The sequence below is a fragment of the Aedes aegypti genome, chromosome 1 (genome assembly GCF_002204515.2).
Source record: "Aedes aegypti strain LVP_AGWG chromosome 1, AaegL5.0 Primary Assembly, whole genome shotgun sequence".
In the NCBI taxonomy this organism is placed as follows: domain Eukaryota; kingdom Metazoa; phylum Arthropoda; class Insecta; order Diptera; family Culicidae; genus Aedes; species Aedes aegypti.
Genome location: NC_035107.1, coordinates 63072897 through 63089941, shown reverse-complemented (window position 1 = coordinate 63089941; position 17045 = coordinate 63072897). Strand labels below are relative to the sequence as shown.

The window sequence follows — 17045 nt, the reverse complement described above, 5'->3', positions numbered from 1 at the left end:
GCACAAACTGTTGTTCAATTTGTTTGTACCACGCGTATTGCCGTTTCTATACTTTGGTTCGCTGCCAGGCTGGCGCCGAAGCAAAGAAGCATCGTGCAATTCGATAGATTAGGCTGATGCAAACGAGTAGGTGGGAGCGAATAATACGTGATGAATGAATCAACCTTCGTAAGCATGGCACTCCACAGTGGCCCGAGGCTGGCCAAAAGTCAAGATAAAGTTTGTCATTTATTTACCTGATTTTTTGTTTTGGCTTTCTTCAGTACTAAATATGACTTCTCCAAAGTTTCAGATTGATCGGTGAATATTTCGATTTTTTTGAACTGTAGAGATGTCAGTAAAAAAATTGACCATTTTTTCAAAATTCGTGGATATTGTTCATTTGAATCTGCTGTTTCTGCACTAAATCTCAAATTCTAGCAAAACCGGTTTCAAAAAAGTAGTGTGAAATATGCATCTTGTTGAAAAAATGCGTAAGATCTATCTTTTTGTGCGAAGAAAAGAATTTGTTTTTAGAACAGTGAATTAGTCCATCAGTTTATCAGACTTGTCTTAAAGATAACTTTTTTCATCGTCAGTTGCCAAATAAATTCTGTGACGGCAAAAAGTCCAATGTACCGGAAATATCGATTTTTCTGTTTAAGCAACCATTTCCACCGAATTGCCTTCAAAAATAATGTTTTGTCAATGAAATTAAATTTTTTTTAAAAGATTTGTACTTTTGACAAACATATGCATGGAGTTCGGCCACTGTGCGCTCGGTAGGTGCAGAAGAGTAAACGAAGAAGTTCGTAGTGTGACCGCAAACAATCTGTTTTTTTTTTCTACCTTCCAGCGAACTTTGATAACACGTGTGTTGGCATGCCGTGTTAGAAAAACGCATCCAAGTAGACCGCTTGCACGCACAAGTATCTGTTGCGTTTATTTTCACTACTTGACGTTTTGTTTTTAATTGCTTTTCAGAAAACATGGCAAAACGAAACATTTACTGTTTTGATTCTGAAAACAAAAATTGCCATATTCTCCCTACACTTCTTCTTACAAACATACGGGAAAACATTATTTTATTTACGGAAATCAGCTACCACATTCCGGTTTATCGGTAATAACCTACCCAGGATGAGAGCATTAGCAGCCAACATGCCAAAAACCAAGCACAGTGCCAATAATCTTCAATCCACACTTAACAGCACTCCGGAAGACTTCAATCACAATTTTTTCACTTATTTTCCTTTCTTCTTTAAAACACGGCTCACTTTTCTCTATTCGAAATACTAAGTATATTTTTTTAGGTGGTATCTGAAAAAATAGTGGACTCCCGTTTGCTCACAGATAATTATAATGGTTCCGTGAAAAAAACTCGAATAAAATAACTGGCAGGATTCGCCAAATGTGGAGTTTGAAATTGAAGTGGGCAAACGGGAGCACCACCAAAAGCATGACACCCTGCTTGTAACGTTACTGGAAGAGTGAGATGTTGGTTTGTGCAATGCCTACTTGATTGCCTGATTTAAGATTGGGTTTCATCTTCACTTTATTTGACCAGTAGTTTGTCGCTAAGAGTTATCAGAACGCCACAGAAAGCATAGGGTTCCAACAATGTGGATTGATACCACACACCATCTATTCAAACAAACACTATCTCGCAGAACAACAATGAGTTATTAAGTGCATGACAACATCCAACTGGAAAACTTAGCAAGCAATTTCCGGAAATTGCCAGCCAGCACACCCGGTAAAGCCTGGACTGCATCACTTCTAATGGCAATGTAAACTTTTCCCTTTTTTCTTAGAGGCAATTATCTACAACAAGCAAACAACTGAAGCAATTATAAATTAAAAATTCTTTTTATATAATTCTCACAATAAGATCACAATAATTGCAAGATTGGCATATGCAATAACTTGAATTCTTGCTTTTAAATTAAAAATACTTTTTATGTAGTTAAGAATCATAATTGGCTACTCATTTTATTCCCTTGCTTCGCATCGATTGCAAACATCCAGCTATACCGATGAATCAATATTGCAACAATTATCCTCCTTCCGGAGCCACCTCGACGATAAAGTTTAAATACACAATGAAGGGCGCCGCTTTGGTGTGGCAAAATTTATTGTTATCTCGTCCTTTCGCCTCAGGTGCATCGAATGAAAATAAATGCCAGGGGTTATAAGCGACCCGAAGAGGAGGCGGGTTCTTGGATTACGAAACCTGGGGAAATAATTGCAGATAATTGCATTTCCATGTAGCGTGAGCACGCGGATCAGGGACCTACTCGGAATTCGCTTCCGCTTCCGGATATAATTGGTTGAAAAGTAGATAATTGGTCGTTCAACTTCTGGGTGAGTGGGAGTAAGGCGACATTGAGCGACGGTTTATTTATAATCAATCAATTACCAGAAGAGAACTTTTCTCCTGTACGTTACCTTGCCGAGCAGATCGATGAAGTTGTCACTCCAGGTGCGGGGAAAGTGCGGTTGGGTGTTCAGGAGGTTCTTCACGTCGACCAGCGGCGTCGACGAGTGGACCACGAATGGGCGCATCCCGGAACGCATCTCGTATGCCACGACGCCGAGGGACCACCAGTCCACTGGGTAGCTGTAGCCGGCTAGAATTAGACAAATCAGATGGAAACAGAGTGTTATCAATGTCTAAGAAATTATCAAGAATACTATTTCTGGTTGTTCTGGTTCATAGTTTCCCCATCGCAATGGTATTGTTACATGCGTAAGAAACGTTTTTATTCTTCTTCTTATATTTAGGTTACAGTATAAATACCGATTGAAAATCGTGATTTGATCCAAGGCCCTAAGGGCCAAGTCGAAGAACGACAATCTGTAGGTTACGTATTTTTTTCTAATTCTTTATAAGTTGCATATAATGTTTGGAATTAACATTACATTCATTCATATCAACCTAATTTGGTGAAACAAAATCAAAAAATCATCAACATTTGGTTGACAATATTACATTTATTTTTCCTTAGCATTTCAGAATTATCACAAATGAATCGATTTCACCTGCTTATTAGAGAGAAAAAAAAGTTTCCATTTAACTTATCATAACTTAACCTTAATATATAACGCATTAATCGTGACAATAGAAGATAGCAACGATTTTTGTCTAAAATTATTAATTATTTTGTTTGACACTTGTTCCAATGTTTCAACATTGGATATTTTATGTAACCCATCAGTACTATACCACGGAGGGAACTTCAGAATCATTTTCAAAATTTTATTTTGAACTAGCGGTCCCGTCAAACTTCGTCTTGCCATCAAGTAGGCTGTTGAAAAATGTCATGGAACCTCCTATACAAAATAACGTATAAGTACTCCCCCGTTTTACCAAATTTTGAGAAAACCTCCCAAAACTTTCTTATCACACGAACACGTCGGAACCCTTGACGAAAAAAACTGAGGAAGAATCATTCAAATCCGTTGACCCGTTCGTAAGCCATTTCGTGACATACAAACACCATTCCATTTTTATTTATATAGATAGATTCTCAGTTCGCGCTTGGATTTCGTGCTGTACAGACGTTCGATAGATAGAGCAGAAAAAGAAATCAAATCATGTGAGTCGGTTCTCAGCGGAGCTGAAGCCACATGTGATAAAAGTGCGATAGTGGGTGCTGGAGAGTGCTAGTATCCATCGTATTAAACATTGGTCAGTGAGAACTGCAATTTTCCCAGTATTGCAGTGAATGATGCTGATACAAACCGATGCTAAACAATTCTTTCTCAAAACGGCTTTTGCATTGTACAATAACATTTTGATAAATCTTGATCTCTTTTTGGAAATAATGCAAAGAAAATGCATCTTACCGTATTCTCAGTCCGTCGTATCGTTTTCAACTCCGTCGCAACCAGTTTCCAGATTCGTCTCACAGCTTACGGCTCACTGTGTGTATTGAATGGTTAAAACACAACATATCAACGATATAATAAAATAATTTACAAGAATATATAGATCTACGGGCATCTCCCTCCTTCAGCATGATGGAATATGCTAATTTCCTTTAAAATTAATTGTTCGTCATCGAAATTCAGCCCAAACATATGAACACAATTCCTTTTGACCATACAATAATGGCATTTGCTCACAGTACAGCGAAAACAACACAATCAAAGGGAACCGTACTTTTACGTCGAGCGTCGCGCACACATTGATGCGCATAAGCTTTTTTTCTCAGTACGACGGATTGAACTTTGTTTACATTCTCAATTATACGCGGCGGTTGAGGAAATTTCGTAAAATTTGGTGATTTATTGAAGTTTGACGGCATGTGATTGGTATAAAATCCTTCAGTAAAGAAGTACGAAGGTTTTCCATAGTGAAAATAAGTGCCCGGCGAAGTAAGTCACCCACGGGGGCGAGAAGAAACTTGTGTTGGAAAATGGTGTGACTCAGTCGATCGCTAAGCATTTCTCTCAAATCGTGTTCGTCCATGCGATTTCGGTGAAATGTGCAAAGTGGATAATTGAACTGAAGTGATTTACCGAAATACAGTAGTTTTATTGCATTTTTGGTGTACTAGTGTACAAACCATAACATCTTTCACAAAATTACACTTGGATAATGAATCTATGTTGCAGAATAGTTATGAATAATCAAATAAAATATCATGAAAACAACTTGTTAACCTCATGTGGTACCCTTAACAAAAAATTCAGCAACAAACTGCGGTCCTAAAAAAAATTAACAATGCAAAAAAAAAAAATTCACTAAGTGTCAAATTTGTGAAATATTTGAAATGTCATAACTTTTTTGTTTATTGGCTTACCATCACCAAATTTTTATGGTAGATAGCTAATATAATGGACCGTTTTCCCTCAAAAATTACGTTGGTATTCCGATAGGGTTTTGAGATATTTGAGTTTTTGTGACAAAAATGATGCAAAAAAAATTTTTTTTTACTGTGTGTATTTTTTGGAATCTTTATTTAGTTGTCTAACTTTGTTTCTTTAGTTGTCTAACAATCGAACGAACCGTTTTTGCTGTGCAGCTTTTTGAATATTTTTGAACCATTTTCACATACAACCTTTTGAAAAGTTAGTCGTGACTCAACTTGAAGATTTGATATCGGAAAATGACGATTTAGATGGAACTGAAAAACTATATAGAGAAACTTTAAAGTAGATGGAGTACCGTGTACCTTTTAATTCCGCTCCTAAATGCTTATCTTTGACAGATACGCGTATTTCGACTACCACTTGCAGTCTTCTTCAGTGTCAGTTACTCGTATCCACTGAAGAAATCGTCGCATCTCTCTACCTTAAATACTAACACCAGATAAGTACCTACACAATCAAACTACCTAGGAAACAATTTCGAGAGGAGTATACCTGTCATGTCTTGAAAGAGTTGAAAAACTATGCAAAGTTTCAGATATTTTTGAAATGGTCGATCAGAATCGACTTGCATGCCTCCGTGGAATCCCTCAGGTAAGTTTGAATATCCGCCGTAGTGGAACATTTAAAGTTTAATACGACGAATAGTAGCGCTTACGACGAAGTAGAACAAAACCATACAGAGTTAAGAGCTAACTCCCTGCGAATCAAGTTTGAGCGTGGTGTACCAAAACCAGCCGATAGTGAGATCTTCAAGTTTATGGAGTCTTCATCTTCGACAAATTACTGTCGATATACAAGGATAAAAACGAAACGTCGGTTATCATAAAGTTCAAGAAGGAGGAAGACATGCGTAACACGTTGAGCGATCTACCGGGAAAAATGCTCTTCGAGTATAATAAATATGACAGTACTGAAGTTAGGTTATCATCAGCGAACGCTATAATGCGATACATCAGACTTTTCAATCTGCCGCCGGAGATAGATGATAAGGAGATTTCGGTTGTAATGCAGAGGTTCGGGAAGATTGTCCGGATGATACGCGAGAAGTATGGGGAGGAAACGGGCTTTCCTATTTGGACTTTGGTCCGTGGAGTGTATTTGGAGTTGCGAGAAGGGGTAGAAATACCAGCCACGATTTACATCAGAAAAATGCGTGCCCGAGTTTCGTATGAAGGTATCATTAACAAGTGTTACATGTGCGGTAGCAGAGGCGCGTCCACGTTCGAAATCATGGGTAGGACAAACGTTGGTGAACATTTTGTGCACAATGAAGTTAAAAACATTCAACACTGGACTAAAAATTGAAAGTTACTATATTTGAGGGGAAAATTTTCTAAGAATTTTGTTAAGGATACCTCAAGGATTCAGTCTGAATTTTACCAAAAAAAAACCATAGAAATGAAATTTCCTTAATGTTCTTCAGAAATCATCTGAATTCCTGCAAAAAAATTTTGAGATTTTTTTTCGTGATTTTTTTTTTAAATTGGACAAAATTTCTATAGGAATTTGTGTAAGCATGATCGAAAAAATATTTCTGTGGTATAACCTAGTAGTTATTGTTATTTTAGAAATATTTTGAGTAACTTTTTACGCAATATTTGATCAAACTGCAGGAGTAATATTTGGATGAAATACTGAAAAATACTAGAAAAAATAGCTTTGTTCGAAGATTCCCTCAAGGAAATTTTGATTTCTGGGAGGAAACGTGGATGCACTCTTGAAGGAGCCTACATGAATAGACGAAGGAATTCTTGCAGGGTTTCTTGAAAAAAAGTAACCCTTGAGCTATTTTTTAAGCACTCTGGAATAAACCTTTGTGGATTTGATAGGAAGAAATTTTGTAGAAATGCTTGGAAGATTTCCTTGAGTATCAACTGAAGTATTCGGTTGAAAGATTAGTGAAAAAATAAGTGGGTGAAACTCTTTTAAAGTTTTGGGAAAACAATATCAAAGTAATCCCTGGAGCAAATTCTGGAGAAATTCTTCTAAGCTGGAAGAATTTCTGAAAGAATTGGTAGAGAACTCTATAGTAGGATTTCGGTAAAAGAGATCCCTGTAGTTGACCTTGTAAGTATTGTAAATAAAATCACTACGATAATTCTTAAATTTTTTCCTCAGGGAATCCAAGACTTGAAATTATTGAAGAGACTGGACCCGTTATAGTCTTTGAAGGTTTTATTGGAGTCTGTTCATTTTTTTGTCAGGATTCAAAGCAAGTAGAATAAGTAAAAATATACTTCTGAGACCATTTGGTTAAAAAAGATACTTTTGAAACCTTCCAATAAAAATTGAACCTTCTCAGAGACTTGCATTAAAATAGAGACCAAGTATCTAGAAAGAGAAACTAGTAGCTACTACCAGCCTTATCTTTAGGATCATTCATTGGATAAATTTTTGTTAGCATTCATATTAAAAAAAAAATATGAGTATCCTGCATATTCATTTCCTTTTGAAATACATTTAGTACACAAATTTGACAAAAAAAGATCAAATGGCAAGCATTTACAACCAGTGAGTTGTAATTTCCTTATCTATTTCTAGATAATAAATGGATGAACAGTACAAATTCTTTGAATTTGTTTAGTTTTTTGTCTTTGCACTGAAGTGACCCGGCTAATCGCAAAAATTCGGAAAAACTAAAAATGCTTGAAAAATGTTTCATCGTGCAGAAACTCCATCAAATATTTCACTAGATTTTCTTCAAAAATTTTGCAAACTAAAATCTTTCAATATGCTCCAAATATTTTATGAATAATGCCACAAAATATCAGACGGGATTTTATAAAAAAAAATCAGGAATTAACTATGAATTACTTCCAGAAATGTCTACGTCAATTCTGAATCAGTCAAGAACATCTAGAGAGTGTGTTGAGGGAGTTCTAAAAATTGCTCTGAAAATCGTCCAAGAGAATCAGCAATGCTTTGATAGACTATATCAAGAGTGAGCACACGTTCAGAAATCGCTAGCACCATCACAATCGTGCTGTGTATAACACGATATGACTGGTATTAGATCAATTCATTACATTATCCAAAGATTCTTTAATAATTTTCTGAGAATTCTATGTGGATGTTCCAGAAACTTCTCAAGAATTACTTCCAAGCTTTCTGCAGATTTTTTGGTTGAAAATCACACGCAGCGAACTGGACTATCGAAATTCATACATTTTACCTTATGAAAGGTGGAACGATTATTGCAATGCGAGCGCTTTATGTACCGTTCTAGCACCAATCTTCATCATAGCGTCGATAGGCGCGTGGTATATGCACGGGCCTACCGATCGCAAGGTTCCTGGTTCAATTCCAGGTTGCCGCGTAAAGATTTTTTGTTTTCAAATTTTGGTTTCATAAGGCAAATTTGTGATTTTCTACCCGATTTCTTGTGGTGAATTTTCATAAGGGGTTCTTATGTATTTCGATACACCACACAGTATTTCGATCGGCCGAAATCGTGAACTTAATTCTGTAGCACCTTTAAACGTGATTTTTTCGGAATGGTGTCTTGGGACGAAAATTTTCTAAAAATATAGCGCATATATTGACGGTAAATGTTAGTTAGGCGGCGCTGCGAAAAAATTTTTTTTGAAATGACGATCTTTAAATATGATGTCTTTGGCAAAGTTGTAGATAATTCAAATACAAACAACTTTGCCAAAGACACCTAGTGTGTATTCAGCCGCATTTCCAAAATACGGGAGTATTTTATGAACGACCCCCTAAAACTAGTTTTTCTTCGATATTTTGAAAATACGAAGTTTCCGGTAGCAACTAGCAACAATGTTCTACAAAATTATGTAAACAGTCAAAATGAATCATTCTCTGCAAGACACTAGTCTTCTAAAGATCAAGGAAAAGCAGTTATAACCGTTTAAGTGCAAAAATCAGTCATTTTAGGGGTCCGTGTATATATTCGGGTGGCAGATGAAACCTAGTAGGATTCAAAATACATCATTCGTAGTTGTAAATGTCGATAGTGTCATTAGTATCCACGAGTATCCCTTTTACTTAGAGGAAGTTTCATCAATGACTCTTATTACCCTGTAGTACTTAATTATATGATGGGTTGAGGGCTATGTGGCTCCATACTTCTTCTCTTTCTTCTTTTTGACACATTCTTCATCATTACGCACAACGAATAGGTTCCGAATACATTTTTGAAGAAAGTTCTCAATCTCCTGAAAAGACGCTTTACGAAATGACTTGCCCTACAACTATATTTCACTTGAGATTTTTGCGTTTTTTTGTACATCCCAAGTAACCAAATAGCACTTTAATTCGCTCTGCGTGCTAGCATTATACAGCTGACACGCTTAATTGGTCGAATAATAGCACTAAAAGACCAAAAAGATAAACTAGCAGGCTAGTGTTTACTACATGACACGTGCAAGAACGATGCGGTGAGTAGCAAATTAAGTGATGTATCAAATTCAAATCCAAAATCAGGCAAGTGCCTCAATATCAGATCATTTTGTAAATGAGTGTCGCAGCCATAAGAACTGCGTTAACATTTAAACACTGATTTGATTCACATAATAGTGATTCAATGATTTATTCTTTTCTCAACAGAATATTTCACCAAATTTGCATAGCTTGCACTTAGTATAGGGTCTATGTACGAAAAATAGCTAAAACTGCAAGCGAAAAATAGTTGCATGGCGAGTCATTTTGTAAAGACTAATTGAGAACTTTCTTCATAAAAGTATTTGGAACCTATTGAGTGTGTGTATAAAGATGAAAAATGTGTCAAGGAGAAGAAAGAGAAGTTTGGAGTCACATAGCCCTCTACCCATCACATAACTAAGTACTTCAGGGTAATAAGAGTCATTGATGAAACTTCCTCTAAGTAAAAGGGATACTCGTGGATACTAATGACACTATCGACATTTACAACTACTAATGGTGTATTTTTAACCCTACTAGGTTTCATCTGCCACCAGCTGCCACCCGAATATATACACGGACCCCTAAAATGACTGATTTTTGCACTTAAATGGTTATAACTGCTTTTCCTTGGTCTTTAGAAACCTAGTTTTTTCTAGAGAATGATTCATTTTGACTGTTTACACAATTTTGTAGAACATTGTTGCTACCGGAAACTTCACATTTTCAAAATATACGAGAAAAACTAGTTTTAGGGGGTCGTTCATAAAATACTCCCGTATTTTGGAAATGCGGCTGAATACACACTAGGTGTCTTTGGCAAAGTTATTTGTATTTGAATTATCTACAACTTTGCCGAAGACATCATATTTAAAGATCGTCATTTCAAAAAACATATTTTCGCAGCGCCGCCCGTGGCAAAGTTGCGAACTAACATTTACCGTCAATATATGCGCTATATTTTTAGAAAATTTTCGTCCGAAGACACCATTCCGAAAAAATCACGTTTAAAGGTGCTACAGAATTAAGTTCACGATTTCGGCCGATCGAAATACTGTGCACCATTTGCCTGAGGGTAGGACAATTCTTTGACTGTCCTACCCAGGTGTTTTTGTGCATAGTACATGTCCTACCTGTCCTACCCACTTCCCGCGCCACTGTGCGGTAGTAAGGAGTACTTGAAAGCGGAGTGTCCCGAAAAGAAATCGGTCAACGATCGATTGCGAGAAAACCAGGGTACGTCTTACAGTGGAATCCTGAAGGGCGGAGAAAGGTGGGTGAGACAGCTCCAGTCTAATCAAGGTAATACCGATAGCGAAGGGATGATCAAACTCGGTCAAGGTCTGCCGAAACGATTGAATACAGCTCAGCTGCAATTAGATCAAAGTGAACTCGGTGGTGAGGAGAAAACAGAGGGGAGGGAGAACAGCAGTGTAGATGAAGGTCAAACAGCCACAGACAACGGTAATGAGAGTATTCCAGTAACAATGGGGCTAGGAGAGCGAGGCGTAGACAATGTCGAGTCGAACGTAGTAGCAGAGAGCGATTTCACCAAGGTCACGGGCAAAAGACGTAAACAACAGCGATCGGGTACAAATAAAGAGGGTACTTCGGATTCGGATGAATCTGCTTCGGGAAAAGTTCATCGAGAGTGATACACTCAGCCAGGGAACAAGTCAGGCACTTTAAGTGAGTCCCTTGATCGTATCACGCGTAGCAAGTCGAAACAGTGAAAAATTAGTGGTAGTGAGAAGCCTATTACTGTGGTCGAAGATGTGTCTGCGGCATTAAATTGCTTAAACAACGATGTTGATAGTATTTAGGTATCAGAAATATGAAGTAGTTTTGGTTGATGCTGAGCGCTTATGTCTGTATGAGTTGATTTTTTTGGTTTCAGCTAGCTGAAGTTTAGCGACTTCATGATGAATCATATAATTAGGGTAGCGAGCGTTAATTTAAACAGTAGCTCAAATTTAGTGAACAAATGTCTTTTAAAAGATTTTATTTTCAACAACGATTTAAATATTGTCTTCTTGCAAGAAGTATGTTACTCGAACTTTTCTTTTGTTCCATTTTTATACCGTTTGTCAATTTGAATGAGAAGGAATCTGGGTCTGCTATATTAGTGCGAAATTCATTTGATACTGGTCAACCTTTATTCAGCTTGAATGGAAGAATTACATCCATAGTGATTGAGGACATGAACTTTGTGAATGTGTACGCTTTTTCCGGGGCAAACCGTAGAAAAGAGAGAGATAATTTATTTCTGAATGATCTTACAACACATTTGGCAAAGGCTAACGTTTCTGTGAACATTGTGGGAGGGGATTTCAATTGTATTATCAATAGTTCCGATTGCGTGGGTGATTCGAAAAATTACTGCACTGGTCTTCGACAGTTGGTAGAAGCTTTTAAAATGGAAAGATGTAGCCTGCGAGCTTAAACAGAATCAATTCACTTCCCATAGAATGAGTTCAGCCTCCCGACTGGACCGATTCTATGTTCCACGTAAGTTTTGCGATAACATCCTTGATTTTAAAACGGAAGTACTTCCCTTTTCTGATCACTGTGGTATAATGATGAAGATTAAAGTGAATAGAGAAATGATTGTCTCCCCGACTGAGAGGATATTGGAAAATAAAACCCACTATTCTGAAGGACGAACATGTATTGGAAGAATTTGCTGAAGCGTGCGATACGTGGAAGTTACTACAAGTTCATAATATCGATAAAAGTAAATGGTGGAATGATGTTTTCAAAACTAAGTGCAAACAATTTTGTAAATCAAAAAACTGGGAGCTGATAACTAGAATAACGAATGAGAAACATTGAAATCATGAATATCTTTCAAATAGCCGCGCAGATTAATCGTCAAGAACAAAGCAGTATTTTAAAGTTGAAAGAAGATAACGTTGTAACCAGTGATTCAACAAGGCTTAGAAAAATGGTTTTTGAACATTTTTCAAATCAATTCCAGAAAGAAACAGTTTCGGATCTAGAAGAGAAAAATGACTCATTAAACTTCCTTACTAATTGCTTAGATGATGAAGATAGAGAACAGCTTGTAACCCCGATCACCATAGATGAATTGAAGAAAGTGTTAGAAACAGCTAAAAAGAAAAAAATCCCCAGGGCCTGATAGATTTACCTATGAGTTTTACCTGCAAAACTTCGAGGTTATGAAAAATGATATTTTAGAGATTTTCAACGCTTATCTCTCTGGCGCCGTTTTGCCTCCGAAAGGTTTCTCTGATGGAGTGATTACGCTGATACCGAAAGGCAAAAGTAATAGTTTGTTTAACTCATTACGCGTGGTAAAGATGGACAAATTATGGGTGAAATTATGAAAGAAATCCACGTGCTCGGCTGGGACTTGAACCCAGGACTCTTGTATGCTAGACGAGCGCTTTACCAACTAAGCTACCGAGCCACTTGGTGACCCAATAACTGAGTTGGTTACAAGTTTAGAATTCAAATCCCTACAGACCACGCGGACCCCTTTCATAACCAATATCCATCCATCTCATGTTCCTACACACGCGGTGCGAGCAAATGCGATTTATTTAGTGTTGAAACTGTTTGCCTATCGTACCTACATCGCTTCCACAACAACTGTATTGTGGAAGAGTAAAGATGTGGGAAGGATATTATTGGGTCACCAAGTGGCTCGGTAGCTTAGTTGGTAAAGCGCTCGTCTAGCATACAAGAGTCCTGGGTTCAAGTCCCAGCCGAGCACGTGGATTTCTTTCATAAATTCACCCATAATTTGTCCATCTTTACCACGCGTAATGAGTTAATTAATTTAATAACCATGCGGATTGGATTACCGAACAGCTCAATATAAGTGTCAGCTTATTGCAATTATAAATTATTCACAAAAGTTTTTGCAGAAAGGATTAAAAGCAAGCTATATAAATAAGTTGTAATTGCTCAGACAGCGTGCCTCCCCAAAAAATCGTGTATTGACAACCTGAAGGATCTAAGAAGCATATTTACAAAATCTTGCGAAAACAAAAAATTCAAAGGGTGTTTAATAAGCATAGATTTGAACAAAGTTTTTGATAGTTTAGACCATGAGTACTTGTGGAAAATGCTGGAGAAATTTGGGTCCTCCAATTTTGATCAATTGAGTTAAAAATCTCTATGATATTGCATCCTCTCGTGTATTGGTGAATGGTTTTTTTAACGGATGCTTTCAGGATAACGAGGTCGGTGAGACAAGGTTGTTCTTTGAGCATGGTTTTATTTGTGCTTTACTTAGAGCTTCTAGTCAGGACAATTGCTGAAAATTTGCAGGGTTTAGTTTTTGCAGATGATTTTAATGTGATAGTGAGAAGTGAGCAAGAGTTTGATTTACTTTTGAATATATTTGAGTGTTATTCAAAATATGCGAGAATAAAAATAAACTTTAATAAATCTTCATTTATGCGTATAAATGAAGCTCAGTTAGAACCACAAAAAATCAAGGAAGTAGACAGTATCAAAATTTTAGGAGTAATGTTTTATAAAACTTGGAATCAGAAAGTTGTAGCTAATTACGATTCTATGATAATCAACATTAAAAGTACAATGCAAAAACATAAAATTAGGAATTTAAATCTGTTTGAAAGATGTGTAGTACTAAATACATTCATTTTGTCAAAGATTTGGTATGTTGCGCAAATTTTTCACCTCTGAATCGACACATAGCAGAAAGTAAGAAACATTGTGGAAATTTTATCTGGAACGGGTCGATTTTTAGGGTAGAACGCAATCAATTATATCTAGATTATTTGAAAGCGGATTAAGGTTGATTGATCCAAAAGTAAAAATGAAAGCACTTTTCATGAAAAATTTGCTTTACAATGAAGACGCTGCAGAATGCTTTTTTGAAGAGAAGTATTTACTTGATTTAAGTACATCGCAAAGGCTGACGAAGAACGCAAGAGAATGGATAGCAAGTGCAGTTTCCTTAAAAGCGAGAATAGATTTAAACCCAACAAAGCGTTTTTATGACTATTTCGTTGACATGAACAACTGTATTCCGAAGATTGAAGAGAAAGTTAACATTGATTGGGCAACTTTGTGGGAGAATATTTATTATAATTTTATTACGCTTAATGACCGATCAAAGATGTTTTGTTTTGTGAACAATTTGATCCCTACACGAGAAAAAAATTCAGCCTACAATGTTCGAAGAAATGCTAACTTGTGTGGATAATGCGGGACCGTAGATGACGTGTCCCACAGATTTAAAATGTGCCCAAATGCTAAGCGAGTATGGCAATGATGTAGTGAGATCATTCGGATGCGAATGAAAACGAACGTATGATTTGGAAAATTTCCTTTAACAAAGAGTATGTTTGAGATCGCAGAAACAAAAAGCTGCATTATGGTTGACGGTGCGAGTGATTTCGTTAAATTTGGCAGGGCCAGAGCCAGAGCTTAGTTTATTTGAGGTTAAACGACAGCTTAGAGAATTACGATGGAACAATCGAAAAGTTTTTGATAAGCATTTTGGAAATTATTTAAACGTTTGTTGAAATGGAAACTTAGAGCAGGCGTTATGTTTAAGGTGAAGATGAATCAAAGCCAAACTTTAAATTTTCAAGAGCACGGATCTGGAAAACCGAACACCTAATTTATTGGTCACCACCAGCTAGTGATCAATCGATTAAGTTTTCAGCCTGAACGGATGTTCGGTTCTCCAGATTCGTACTCTTGAAAATTTGAGGTTTGGCTTCGATTCATCTTCATCTTAAGCTGTAGAGTTAAGCTACCATGTAATCCAATTGCGAACTGTACTTATTATTTTACAATAAAAAAAATTAAATAATTCTGTCAGAGAAAAAAAAATAGTAAAATAAGTTATTATTGCAAAATTCGATATTGGTTTGTTCGCTTGAGTTATTTAAATAAAGTTTTCAAATATCAAAAAAAAGTCGATGAACGACAATCTGTTGGTTACGTATTTTTTTCTAATTCTTTATAAGTATAATTAAAAACATTACATTCATTTCTGTGTTCTATGATAGACAACACTATCAACCTAATTTGGTAACACAAAATCAAAAATTCATCAACATTTGGTTGACAACATTACATTTAATTTGCCTTAGCAGTTCAGAATTGTCACAAATGAATCGATTTCACCTGCTTATTAGAGAGAAAAAAATGTTTTCATTTAACTTAACCTAAATATACAACGCATTAATCGTTGCAATAGAAGCTTGCAACGATTTTTTACCTAAAATTATTAATGATTTTGTTTGTCACTTGTTCCAATGTTTCAACATTGGATATTCTATGCAACTCATCAGTACTATACCACGGAGGGAACTTCAGAATCATTTTCAAAATTTTGCTTTGAATTCTCTGCAGAGGTTTCTTCCTGGAATTACAACAGCTAGTCCATATTGGTACAGTATACAACATGGCTGGCTTGAAAATTTGTTTGAATATCAAAAGCTTGTTCTTAAGACAAAGTTTTGATTTTCTATCAATAAGAGGATAGAGACATTTTACATATTTGTTAGCTAGAATCTTCTGTAAGCTAGAATCTAACATCGCCAGGGGCTTTCACATTTTTGATTTTTTTAATAATAATACGAGGCATCAAAACCAATGCTCATCTACAGAGCACGTCCAATACTCTTATTGCGTCTGGCATAGTTGAACATCTGGCAATTGTTGGGACTTTTTTCCGCCAAATCGACAATGGTGTGTTGAGTTTTCCATAAAAACCAGAATCGACAAAAACAAAACGCTCTCATCATACTTCTGAAACAAGCGTGGAACAAAAGAGAAAAGTTGTTCGTTAGCCGTACAAAAAGGGGAGGCCACCACAAGGCCGGGCTGCCCGGAGGCCGACGTAACATTTCTGAACTGCAAACAAATTGCAAACTAGATCCATTAGACCCCATTTCCTAATGCACTTTAAAACCTGGTCCAACGGATTTCATTCCATTTAATTCACTTTATCGCTCGTTTCTCATCTCGTTCGACGTTTCGGAAGATTCGAAAGTTCCCAAAGGAAAATGCGAAACTGACAGAACAGATTTCCCAACCGGTGTTTTTACGCCATTTTCCTTCGCTCTTGAAGAGTATGGAAATCGTCGGAAAATTTAACCATAACCATTCGCCAAGATCGTTACTTCAATGTTCAAGAGCAGTCCAATCGGTACGCAAAGAGAATGAATAACGGGGGTTTCAACCGCCAACGTAGTCGATTCGGAACGACTTCATTTGCATTTTCACCTGTTAAAATAAACTTTTTTTCCACTACATCTCTTCGACTGGCTACCGTGATGAAAAATGCGCTTTTCGTCTGCTGCTCTCAACCCACGAATGGCACAGTGGTTCCTGCTACATAGATGGACGGTCATAAATGCAAAACTCGACAATTCAATAAAACATCATACTTTTTGTGTTCTAAGTTTGAAGCGCATCTTTTGGCAAATAAAGGGGGGTTGAGAAAAAAAAAACCTGAAGGGTGTAGACACAAAATTCAATTTGGATAAATTGAGATTTAAAATTGTGAAAAATAATGGATCGTTCTTGTTGCCTACGATCCCACGACTCCCAATACGCTAGACTGGGCGCGTTGACCAACTTCGCACACAGAACGGGTAACGATTCTGCAGCGCCGTCCTGAAACCAAAGTCCGTCACGACCCCATATTCTCCTTCACAACTTTACATCTCCTTTAGTTCTCTTAGAAGCCCAAATCGACTCTCCTGTCCTTGTCCGTGCCTACGAACAACAGTTAGAGATTTTATTTTTAGCGTCGCACTGTTGCCTTATTTCTAACAGTTTTGCATCTCAATTTG

The 17045-nt window shown here is 36.8% G+C and overlaps 1 protein-coding gene across 9 annotated transcripts in view; it reads right to left on the bottom strand.

The window, feature by feature from the left end:
* Window positions 1-17045, bottom strand: part of LOC5564358 (serine/threonine-protein kinase 32A) — a 573562-nt gene that overhangs the window by 15270 nt on the left and 541247 nt on the right. For all 9 annotated transcript variants that reach the window (XM_021837759.1, XM_021837764.1, XM_021837772.1 and 6 more), the window contains exon 10: window positions 2428-2609. In XM_021837759.1, coding sequence (XP_021693451.1) covers window positions 2428-2609 — 182 coding nt within the window. The remainder of the gene's footprint in view (window positions 1-2427; window positions 2610-17045) is intronic.